The 13380-nt window shown below is 37.3% G+C and overlaps 1 protein-coding gene across 2 annotated transcripts in view; it reads left to right on the forward strand.

The window, feature by feature from the left end:
* The window catches only part of LOC147016015 (protein unc-13 homolog B-like), a 1009527-nt gene that overhangs the window by 807661 nt on the left and 188486 nt on the right, over positions 1-13380 (forward strand). For both annotated transcript variants that reach the window (XM_085848698.1, XM_085848699.1), the window contains 3 exons: positions 6666-6835; positions 10319-10434; positions 11266-11429. In XM_085848698.1, the coding sequence (XP_085704824.1) occupies positions 6666-6835; positions 10319-10434; positions 11266-11429 (450 nt within the window). The remainder of the gene's footprint in view (positions 1-6665; positions 6836-10318; positions 10435-11265; positions 11430-13380) is intronic.

Raw genomic sequence — 13380 nt, forward strand, 5'->3', positions numbered from 1 at the left:
TTACACACGAAAAATTAAGGTTGGATACTTTTTGAACACACCTCGTGTATATATATATATATATATATATATATATATATATATATATATATATATATATATATATATATATATATATATATATTTCTATATATATATATATATATATATATATATATACATATATATATACATATATATATATATATATATATATATATATATATATATATATATACATATATATATATATATATATATATATATATACATATATATATATATATATATATATATATATATATATATATATATATATATATATATATATATATATATATATATATATATATATATATATATATATATATATATATATATATATATATATATATATATATATATATATATATATATATATATATATATATATATATATATATATATATATATATATATATATATATATATACATATATACACTGTCTGACCCTAGCATTTGTGGTTCCGCTTTATGCAAAATATTTGTGGTTCCGCTTTACGCGGAATATTTGTGGTTCATGAAATGTAACCTGCTTTGCTGTGCTTTGCATATTCACATTTTTGTGGTTTTTTACGGGTGTATTCTCAGTTTATTGAGGGTGTACTCACGGGTTTTCTGACCTATTTCTGCATTCATGGCCCTGTGCTTCACATATTCGTGGTTTTTCACAGGATTTTTGATTTTCCCTAATGAGTTATGAATCTACAGGAACCTATCCCCCCCTTTTCCCCTTGAAACAATGCCCAAACATTTGCGGTATTTTTCTGGAACTCATCCTCTGCAATTGTTGGGATCTCTTTTTTTGTACACTTCAGAACTGGTCCACTGCCACTGATATTAATTCAGCCCAGGAATTCTTCCACAGAAACCTGCTCTCTTTAATGCACAGATTCATCCCATCTCATCTTCAGTTATCTTTCCCATCCTCCCACTCTTGGTACTCTGAATCCTACGGTGAGGCTATTGCTTTATGTAACTGTATATATATAATATATATATATATATATATATATATATATATATATATATATATCCACATTCTGTGCAAAATAATTATAGTTACAGCAAATGTAACTCCCTGCAACGACTCCATAGTTCATGTCTGCGATTGTTATTCATAGTTATATACATGTGCTCCAATGTTATAATGAACCCAAGACGAGTTTTGCTATTTGTGCATGCCAATCAGGCTATGAATAGACACACAGTCAGTTATAGCATTGTAGCCAAAGGAATGATTAATTGAAGACTTAACAACTTGATGATTGCATAATGTCATCATCTCGCAATGGGTTGATTCACAATGCGAGTGATCCTTGCTGCCTTTGTGTTCTCATTTAATAAGATGATGATTCGCTTTTTCATCACAGATGGTGTTTAGACGTTTTGCTGTTTCTTCTTGCTTCAGCACATTGTGCTTACAGCCAGATGACATTGAGATAACCAATGAACGAACAAGCATGTCCCCCACCTCAATGACCCTTTGTCTTCCAGAAAAAAAAGTACTATCACACACAGCAAGCCTTTGTCTCTAATTTGCAAAGTTCAATGCCAACACAGGGTCTTTTCTCCTTGGGCTATCTCATATGAGAGTGAATGCATGGGGTTAATGACTATTTCCATCTGCCTTTATCTCAAGCACAGCAGTGTGACCACCTTGTCATCCCATATGCCAGCTTTCTCCACTCACAAAGGATGCTTCAAAAAACAGAGTCCGTCAAATAATAGCCCTGCTAAACCATATACAGCCTCAAACCGAGCCGTTTAATTTACATCCCACACCCGAAAAAACACCCCCCCCCCTTCTGCTTTCTCCCCAAAACAGTGATTTGCAAAATGATCCCATTATCCCCCATTTGTAACTAAGTGGGGTATAATTCAAACCATAAAAGACAATAATGATTGGTAGCGATGTATTTGGCAAATGGATATGAGGTTTTAGAGCATTAGATGAATATCAGGAAAACATTAATGGGAAAAATAAAGGTCACCCTTCAGTCAGCAGACTGATGCTGGAAAGGTGAAGATGTTGAACTGAGCTGAATGAGGTTTGTCAGAACTGTTTTTAAAGAGAATAAATAAATCCGTTTATATGAATGCATCAATAATGGCAGAACATTGAGGATATGTCATTATTTAATTGCATGAGGAAATTTGAAAACATTTAGTTGGAGGCATTATGTTTTCTGGTCGTCCGTACGTGTATGGACATCCATGCAAATTTTCTCTGTTTTCTCTGCAACCGCTTATCCGATTGGCATGAAATTTACACCATAGATGTGACTACTCATGCAGAATGTTTTGTGATAACTATGACATCATAGGTCACATCGTGCAGCTGCCATTTTGAAAGAAAAAAAAAACTTTGGGCCTTTGTATCTCCCAAAACCACACATGGAAAAAATTAAAACTCGGCATCTGGAAACTACTCTGCATGGGGAATGAGAATAATTTGATTATGACGTCATCGGTGAAGTGATATCCCAGTGATAATTCGACACGTAGAACGCCGCATATCATCATATCATATCGGTATAAAAATTTCTGCGGTTCATCTCGGGAAAGATGTGAACACAAAAAATTATGATGTCATCCGTCACGTGGATTGGCAGCCATATATATTTTTTTGTTGTTGAAGATAAAAATCTTCTCCAAAACCGCTTTTCATATCAAAGTGAAGCTGTACCCAAATAATTGATTCACCATGCTGCATAAAATGTGTTAACTATGACGTCATAGGCCACATGGTCTGGCAGCCATATTGGATTTACCCTAAAATCTTTGAAATCCTCTTCTCCAGAACGTATGGACAGATTGAGTTAAAACTTCACAGACCTGTTCACCATGACTTGGGGATACTAGAGTGTTAAAGAATAATTAATGTCACGTGGTTCGGTGGCCATATTGCATTGAAGAAAAATATTAAATAACTTTTTCTATGGAACCGCTTTTCCTATCGAAGCAAAATTTACCATATATCATCTAACACTATCGCTGCATACATTGGGGAAATGATGTCATAGGTCACGTGGTGTGGCAGTATTATTGGATAGAAAAATGAACCTTATCTGATCAAAATGAAACCAGACAAGTAATCCTCTACCCAACCCTGGGCAGAGTCCAAATTTTCAATGCCATCGGTTGCATGGTTTGGCAGCCATGTTAGTTTGAAAACCGAATTAAACAACCTTTTTCTCAAATACCGCTTAACAGATCGATATTAAACATATTGCGTTACATGGAGCAAGAGCAATGGATCACAACTGCAAAGATTCGCATCGATCGCTATTGCGGTTTCTGTAATATATTTTTAAAATATTTTCCTTGAAACCAATTTGGCTGCCATGCCTCGTGACTGATGATGTCATTTTAAAGTCAAATGTATGCAGCAAACACAGTGCAAAGTATCTCTTCTTCAGTTATCTTTCCTCCAGGAAAGTATAGTATTGATAAGTTAAATGGTTTCAGAGAAATCATTGTTTTATTATTTCCTTAAAATCAATATGGCTGCTGCATCATGTAACTGATGAGGTCATTGATAAAAAATATATATTTGCAGCAACAGTAGTGGATCATCACTGCAAAGCTTCCCATCAAAAGGCGAAGTGGTTTCAGAGAATTTTTTTTTCTAGATGATTGACTCGGCATGGGGAATATTTGTTGAAAATTTCAACATCATCGGTCACATAGTCTTACAACCTTGTTGTACAAAAAACCTTATCCGATCAACGTGAAATTCCAGACATGATCGGCCACCCATTATGAATATGATTTGATAAAGAGGACATCGTGTGTCACGTGTCCCATTGAAGCGGGGCGGCATGGTTTTGATTTTCACCATAGAAATTTCACAAAATTTTCACCATAAATGTGACTACTCATGTATGATATTTTTATAATAACTATGACGCCATAAATCTCATGTTGTGGCAGCCATTTTGGATTTACCCGAAAACCTACAAAAATCTTTTTCTCCAGAATGCCTGGACAGATCGAGTGGAAACTTCACACAAATATTCCCCAAGCCTTGGGTGTACAAGGTTGTTAAGGTCACATAGTTTGGCAGCCATATTGGGTTGAAGAAAAATATTAAATAATGTTTTCTCTGGAACCACTTAATCAATCGACATGAAATTTCACAATTATGATCTTGTAGTGATGGGGAATACATGTTTTAAATTTTAACTTGATCACACACATGGTCTGGCAGCCAGAGTAATTTAATTTTTTATCTGGGTAGTTATTTATTTATTTATTTTGAAAAAGGCTCACTTGGCTGTGCTTGGATGGGTTTGAGGGTAGAGGAGTAGCAGCTGAAATGCGAGTCCTTTCCCGGTTCATCCTGATGACTTCATCTTTGCTTTTTGCTTGTTAGGGTTCCTTCTCATGACTCCAATACAGGACTGTACCCATTTGGTCTTCCATTTGATATGAATTTAATTTGTTTTCATCCCATTCTAAATTCAATTAAATAATACTGAACAACGTCATGGGTCAGGGTCAGGTGTCCAATCAAAATGGGGTTGCATCAAAGTGAGGCGTCTTGGTACCCTGTCATCACTGCCAGCATTTACAAAGTGGCAGTTGTAATTATGTCTCTTATTCATTATGAAACGCACCAATACACAAATGCCACGCAAAATATACCACTCAAAACAAGTTCTGGCGAGGGTCTGCCATCTCTGATTGCTCTTTCTCATTTACAATTCACATCATATGGAGGGTGGACACTTATCCAATCAATATATTCTAGTTTTGTATTTGAATTAATTTTCTGAAATTTGTAGAATTTGTTTTTCACTTGGAAGTTGTTGGTTACGATGTGTAAGTAAAGGTGGAATAAGTCTGATTTAATGCAGTTATATTCCAGTCTATAAGGCAACAAAAGGTGAAAATTTTGAAAGGGAGTGTAGACTTTCTATAAGCACTGTGTTTTACATACATATATATATATATATATATATATATATATATATATATATATATATATATACATATGTGTGCATATACATACACATAAACATATACATATACATACACCTGTAAGAACTTCAAGGCAGCCTTACCATTTATAGGCAGTCTTCATTGGAGTTACAGGCACACTTAAATTCTGCGACTCACTTTATCACCATACTATAGACAGGAACACAATCTCCCCAGCATTATAGCCATGCACCATCAGAAAAATTGCCTTAGGATCCGAGGAAACACATCCTATGATTTCGTAAGGTGATTGTTTGCTGAATTGTTTTATACACAGAGGAGAAGTCTTGTTCCCACTGGACTTGTCTCCTGCTGGTTTAGGGTCCAAGTGTGGAATCGAATTATCTAAAAATGAAACTCTGCCACTCACATATCCACCGTATTTTAAACATTGGATGCCATGACTTCAGTGACACTCTTTTAGCAATGATTTCATGACCCCTATCCCCTCCCCCTCTCAGCTCCACACATCAGTCTTTTTTTCGTCACTTTGTGAAAATAATGCATCAATGAGCAGCAATTATAACTTCAGTTCACTTTCCAATAATTTCCATGGAAGTGGTGCATATTGGACCAGGATTAAATTATGAATTATTATCTCCACTGGTTGCTTCATTGCTGATGCATCTGTGCTGCTGATGCAGTGCCCCTGCATATTTGAGCTTTGGGGTTTGTTTAGAGTGCCGGCAACACAAGCCTACTGTTTGTGAAAATGCCTTGGAATCTTTTACGTCCACAAGCTAATAGGAGTGGATGAGTCCCCAGCTTAATGTCCAAAGAATGGCACACTCGTTCATACAACTCATAGTCTGCCAAACACCAATCTGACAGATGCCACCTCTGTTTAATTCTGCTGGACATAGTTTCCAAGGAAACAAATGTGCAGTCACATCTGTTTTTGCCCTTTCTGGACAAGACTTGCTCTTCCACGCCTCTCCCTACTGTAAGTAAATAATTAAATTTATACAAAGACTTGATTACCTCATTAGGCAGAGTTGGCTAATCTCCATGGTTGCTTCCATAAAATTTCATGAGCCACAGCATCTTTATCATGGTCGCAGATGATGGGCAATGTGGTTTAGCTTATCCTTTTTGTGGGTTGCCTTTAAGAACTTTGTTGTTCAATTTCTTTTCCCATTACCTGCGCCATTGAAGGTGGAAGGAGGTTATGTTTTCACCCCTGTCTGTGTTTGCTTGTCTGTTTGTGTTTGTTTGTCTGTTTGTGTGCATTATATCTCAAAAAGTTGCGGACGGATTCAGATGACACTTGGTGGACAGGTTGGGTGTGTGAAAAGGACAACTTGATTTGATGTTGGTGGATATCCGGATATGAGAATCATTTAATTTTTAAAGTGATTCTTCACCATTGAGAGATCAGGCCAAAAACGATATATGGCATGATATTTCAAAAATGTATTGGGCCCGATATGTTCTCGTGGATCAGGCATGCGCTCTACCGAGTGCCCTTCTAGTTTAGTTATGATCTTCATCTTTTATGTTTTGTTTTTCTTTCACTTTGGCTCCTTTCTGACTCTTTTTAGTCTTTCTTCACTTACTTCTCTCACAAACCAAACACCATAAAATACTTCAAGTGACCCTGACTATTTTATTAATGTTTGATCTCTCTGCACATTTGTTTCTGCTCTTTCCCATATCTCAGTGAGTGTCACAATTCTTCAGACCGCATTAAGGTGCGTGTCTGGGATGAAGACGATGACATAAAGTCTCGAGTAAAACAACGATTGAAGAGAGAATCCGACGATTTCTTGGGCCAAACGATAATTGAAGTACGCATGCTCAGCGGCGAGATGGACATCTGGTACAACCTTGGTGAGGCTGCTCTTGCAATTTATAGGATAGAAAGGTTTCCGCAGAGCATTAACAGGAACCACTACCCAAAATGTGCTGAAACACAGTAGTCACATGGATTTTTCTCAAGGTTATATCACACCAGAGCTAGGATAAGATGGATGCATGGGGGTACTTTCACAGCCTTAAAGATTGTAAACCAATCTTCTTTATGTAAGTAATGCATTTCAATGTATTTGTGGAAACCATCACTATGTTTCTGTTGAATGTTGCTGTGTATTTCTGTAGTTAGTTCCTCTGTCTTTTGGTTGAGCATTGCTGTGCATTTCTGTATGCTCATTTCTCTCGGCGTCTGCAGACCATTGCCATGTACAGTAAAGCCTTGCTTAACCAGAATATAGATTGGGATTGGCATATTCCGGATAGTGGGTTTTGTCGGCTTATCTCAAGTGATGGTAATCAATGCCTTAAGTCAGAAATTAAATGTGGAAGGTTTTAGGTTCATCCAATGAGGGAAGGCTGAAATTGTCAGGCGTGCGATTTGTGTTTGAAGAAGTCAGAGATGTTCTGCCGTTTCATCCTCTGCACAAAATGAACCTTAATTATATCATTTCGTGTGTTGCATCACAATTGACGAGCCATTTTGGAAGAGTCTGCCCCTGTCCGGTGTGCACTTAAAGCTGCACAGCACACCCAAGGCTTTTCTAACCTCGGACCTCTTGTCGGTTCTTTCTAACCTTGGACCTCCGACCTTTACGAATGTCTTGGTGAACTTATTGAAGGTTCGCCTTGGTATATATTTAATGTCGTACACTGTGTTTTCCCCACTGTTGTATTCTGGCATGATCGTGATGTATCAGATACTTATGCGTTGCTCCAATTTCTTTAAGATTCCATATTTAACAGCCAAAATAATGGGTGTCTTTTGAATTTTCGCTGTGTGAGGAGCCACCAACAGTTTTCTCCACTTCCTTTGCCATGCATCTTTCTGCAGTTAAAGTACACTATACGCTACACAGGCATAAATGTACATTTATATGGTGAACGGGACAAGAATAGAACAGTGTACTGCATCTGCACAAGAGGTAATTCTGATGTGCAAACAACAAGATTATTCAATGGTGGAGCATGTTCTTCTGTGCTTGGCCACCAAACTTTTTTAACGGACCCTTCCCAGCCTACTGTGAATTGCATTTATCTGAAATCTGACTCAATGAGGCTCTACTGTATTTTTAATGTCAATTGCTGTTTTTGGGGGGTTGAGCATTTGCTGTGTGTGTGGAAGAACCACTTTTGTGTTTCAATATATTCTTTTGATAATACTTAGAATATATTATTTCCATCATTTATATTGTTTATTATCCCTCCACGATCCCAACTCCCTCTCCTCCTTCATCCCCACCCTCCTCTTTCACTTACCTATCACTGCTTTTTATTTCACTGTCTCTCCAGAACTATTTTGCTGCTATAACTTAAAGGGGCATGCAGGGTTATTTGGTGTAATGCGTACAGTATATCCCTTATATAGTGTTGCATCAACTACTCAGAGTCTGTGTTAACTTGCCAACATGATGCTTCATTACTAAATACATGGTGTCCACAAATTCTTGTTCCGGTTTTGAAGTTTTATTACAAGCAAACAGGACCAAGACTTTGTGGACACCCTGTATCATTCGTTATATAAAAGGAGGAAATTTTTTGCTGTTTTGAGTGTATTATGGAGGTAATGTAACAATTTAGTTTTCAGTTTCCTCTACAGTGTTCATGGCTCAGGGTGACTGTAAATCCGATTAACACTAATGTTAATGTTGGAAACACCACTACTGCAACTACTGCTATTATTATGGTTCTCATTAATCCCACAATCTTGTAGCATTGGCCATGGAATGTTTTGGTGTCAAATATTTCACACACATGCTGGAACAGCTTGACATTTAACTGTTTCTGAAACTCACCTACTCCTTTTGATAAACACGTGAGGACCATGGGGACCATGGTGACTGATTTCTGGAATTTGGAATTGGCCAGGATATCAGCAGTAGCTCGCCCACTATTCGGAAAGGACACCATGGGATCTTTAATGTTTACCAACTAATGCCAGCCGACGAGATGCCCTGTTTAACATCCATCCGAGGGACGGCATACACACATTGATGTCTCGCCCTACCTGTGAAACACCAGGATGGCAGTTTATAGCTGGGATGTGATTAGAACTCAGACTTGACAGCTCAGGGGGTGAGTGTGCTTACCTATAGGCTATCCTGCCAGCTCTAATAAGGCACACTTATAAATAAATAATAGTTACATGTTTTCTTACTGACATTGAAAACGTATGTTGAGTATATATATATATATATATATATATATATATATATATATATATATATATATATATATATATATATATATATATATATATATATATATATATATATATATATATATATATATATATATTACGGTGAAAAAATATAGAAAACACTGACATACACTATATGCTTTGGACTCGTTCATGTACAACTTTTGTTCACGTACAACTACAACGTGTACAACTTTTTTAGCACTCCAGTATATCAATTTGGATACATGCATCGGCGAACATCTTTCTGGTGCAGATCCCTTGGAAAGAAAACTGCAAAACACATTGAATGCACAGGGCATTTGAAGGGAAAATTTAGTGATTTATCGTCTCAAAATGCAGTTATTGTTTCGCATTTTGTCAGATTTTTGAGGAATCGGTAAACACTCACAGAGTTTCTGGTTTAATTATACCTGAAGATGCGGTGAGGAATTTTGTCTAATTCACAAGCATATTCACACATCCCTGTGATGTTGAGAGTTCTGTGCCTGGGAGCATTTATAATCACTACTTTAAAACCAAGCCATCAGAACTGACTGCATCAGAAATTTAATCCTCAGTGAAAGCTGCAACAGCTGTTCAGAGGAGCATTTCACTTGATGACTTTTCTTGGTTTTTTTTCCAAACATAGTGAAGTTTCAAAACGAATCTGTAATTTCCCTTCCTTTTTATGGTCAAATTCCCCTTTTGAGGTTAACTGCATAATTAGCACTTCCTGCAGCTGGTGCAGGTAGTGCTGCTGTGTAACGACTTGCATGATTGGTTAAATAATATATTGTAGGATGCATAAATCTTTGACAACAAAACAGAATTAATTCTTTTATCGCTCCTGTATTGGGATTTATGCCACCTTTCCTCATTATTTTGACCTTTTTTAACTTGTGCTGGTAACTATTAGTAACTGCATCACGAGACCTCCATCCTCAGTTGCTCACTTTTATAGCTTGTCCTCCCGATCATTGCACGTAACTCTCTCTTTTCTGTTTTTACTCATCTTCTCACGTCTTCCTTGCAACATAAAATCATCTGCAGCATGTGCTCAGGAATGTTGAGACAGGAATGTGACACTATATAGCTGCACTCGTCATATCTCAGGGAAGCCTAATGAGCCTGGAGGGAGTAATAAGTGTGCGTGTGGCATGTAGAGAAACGAACAGACAAATCTGTGGTGTCGGGAGCCATCCGCATGCAGATCAGCGTGGAAATCAAAGGCGAGGAGAAGGTCGCTGCATACCACGTCCAATACACCTGCCTTCACGAGGTGCGTTCCCTGCACCCACTCAGCCATATCCACATGGTTCTTACTGCCTATTACAAAAAACCACCCCCAACCTTCAACATTCCTTTTTTATTACTAAATACAAGCTAATGAATGAACGAGGTGACAAAGGGCATAAGTGCGGTGAAGTGACATGATGGTGGGCCATTGGGGCAAAGGCTGTTTGAAACAAGCAAGGGAATGAACAAGCAGGGGGGGGGAGAGAGACAGACAGACAGACAGACAGACAGACAGACAGACAGACAGAGACAGACAGACACAGGTTGGCTTGGTAGGATGGGGGAGAGTTAATGGAGAATCTCGGCTGTGAATGGAAAATAACGGATGTGAATAATGTGAATGGAAAGTAGGTATACAGTCAAACATTAAGCATTAAAAAAAAAATCTTTTTTTTACATTTGCAAAGTTTACAGCTATATAATAATGAAAGATTACACATGGAGAATGTAAAATGTAAGAAAGAATAATAAGCCAAAACCATGATGTTACATATGGTATGCCTGCACACCAGGTTTACTGTGACTCTGTGCATATAGAGTGTGATGCATAATTGCATATTTTATTGCTGGTTTCAGTGGAGAGTACAATACACAATAATAAACATTATGGCACACAGTATGATTCATTGTATTATTTATAGTACGATGCATGTTATGATTTTTGTAATACAATGCACGTCATCATCCAGGCTGGTTGTATGGGAAAGCAACACTAATTTACATTATAAACCAGCATACCCGAATGACAACACTTTCTGACAACCTCCCTATCCCTCCATCCCTACCCTCCTTTTCCTTTCCCCTTCACAAACAGAACATGTTCCACGTGCTTACAGATGTCCAAAACAATGGCATTGTAAAAATCCCAGACGCAAAAGGAGATGAGGCTTGGAAGGTTTATTTTGATGAAACGGCCCAGGAGGTGGTGGATGAGTTTGCCATGCGCTACGGAATTGAGTCAATTTACCAGGCCATGACGTAAGTTTCCTGTCATTGCTCTGATCACTATTACTTCAAAGGTTGAAAAATGTAACATAGCATATGTGGTAAAATGAAAAGTTTGAAATTCGTATCAGTATCATGAGAAACTTCAAATGAAAAATATTATACAATATGCAACACTCCAGCATACCAAACTTAAGTGGTAATTAGCCGAAAGCTGTGTACTGCCATATGACACACCTGTGAAAATTAACTCAGCCTTCCACACCAGAGACTCTAAGTGAAGGCACTTCATCAGACTGAGCTGGACAGCAGCTGTGCTAATTCACTCATTGTGCTGCCAAATATTGCTTGCCCTTCTGTGTTTATCTCCATTATGTGGTAAGGTTTGATTATCTTGATTGCAGGGCATTCTCGTTCCTCCCATCTCCCCCATGGCCCTCCACTTTGTGCAAGGTGGGGGAATGAGATGCACACAGCACATATATTGGAGATATTCCATTTAGTGTCCAGATACGCTGATTAAACCTTTGCCAGGGAGAGTTATAAGACATTAAATTAAACAAAGTCTGTGATGAATAAGCTCATAAATTATACTTTAACCAGTGAGATTTTCTTACCATTCACCTTTAACATGATGATGAGCTTGCAGTGTTTGGTTCTGCCAAAGCAGTTTCTTGGCAAGAGTTATGCTGGATAGTTTGCCATTGCCATCCCAGCAGTCACTCAGTGCTGGAATTTAGAATTTGGCCAGGGTGCTGGTGATAGCTCGCCTACTCTTCATAAATGACACCGTGGAATTGTTAACATCCGCAAACTAATTCGAGACGGGACACCCAATTTAATGTCCGTCTGAGGGATGGCACACCCATTGATGCCTCTCCCTGCCTACGAAATGCCAGGATGATAGTTTATAGCTGAGCTGAGATTCAAATCCAGGCTAGACAGCTCAGAGGTGAGTTTGCATATCTCTCGGTTATATGGCCAACCCTACCTTTACTTTGAGCAGCTTCATGCATGAATGGCCTTATATGAAGGTTATAATGCAAATTGTTTGCACCCATATTGTTTCTCAGTAAATGAGCAAACAAATTAAAATAAAAACTTTTTTCTGTTCTAGATTTTGGAAATTGTGATCTGATATGTTAAGCCTCAACCATAACTTTACCAATAAATTTTTTTTTAAACCAATGTACCAATCTCTGAATAAGTTAATTGCTCCTGAAGATAATTTAATGATCTTAATTCAAGGTGTTGATCTTGCACAAGGCTGTCACAAGTTTTTATGAATAATTATACTAAGTTGTCTTCAGCTATTCTGCACACTCGTTTATGAGGGGAGATGCGAGCTCAAAATATATGTACAGCAAAGTAAAACATAACTGGAAGAGCAATCCGAGATTGCAGACCACCCTCACCAGAAATAGTTTTGTGTGCTGTAATTTGTAAGGTGTTTGTGTGGTGTGTGAGAGATGCCTTGACGAAAGTCTGTTTTTGTTCATGCAGTGGACAAAGACCTTTTTGGTTTTATTGCATAGATTCATGTTCCAATTGTATATATTTTAGAGACGTAGTCACATTACAATCATATGTATTCTATCGAGGTACTCACATTCCAGTAGTACGTACTTTATAGATTTATGCACATTCTAATTGAACGTATTTTATATTTTCTTTAAAACACGTTCCGAATCGTGCATAATTTAGAGACGTACTCACATTAAAATTGTAATACTTTATAGATGGACTCACATTCGATTTGTAATACTTCATAGACATACTCACATTCGAATTGTAATCCTTTATAGACATACTCACATTCGAATTGTAATACTTTATGGACATACTCACATTGTAATTGTATATACTTCAGAAACATACTCACATTCGAATTGTAATACTTTATGGACATACATTCTAATTGTATATACTTTAGAAACATACTCACATTCTCATTGTATATACTTTAGAAACATACTCACATTCT

Source organism: Eptatretus burgeri, chromosome 12 (assembly GCF_056783735.1).
Source record: "Eptatretus burgeri isolate ZD-2024b chromosome 12, Ebu_testis_v1, whole genome shotgun sequence".
In the NCBI taxonomy this organism is placed as follows: Eukaryota; Metazoa; Chordata; class Myxini; order Myxiniformes; family Myxinidae; genus Eptatretus; species Eptatretus burgeri.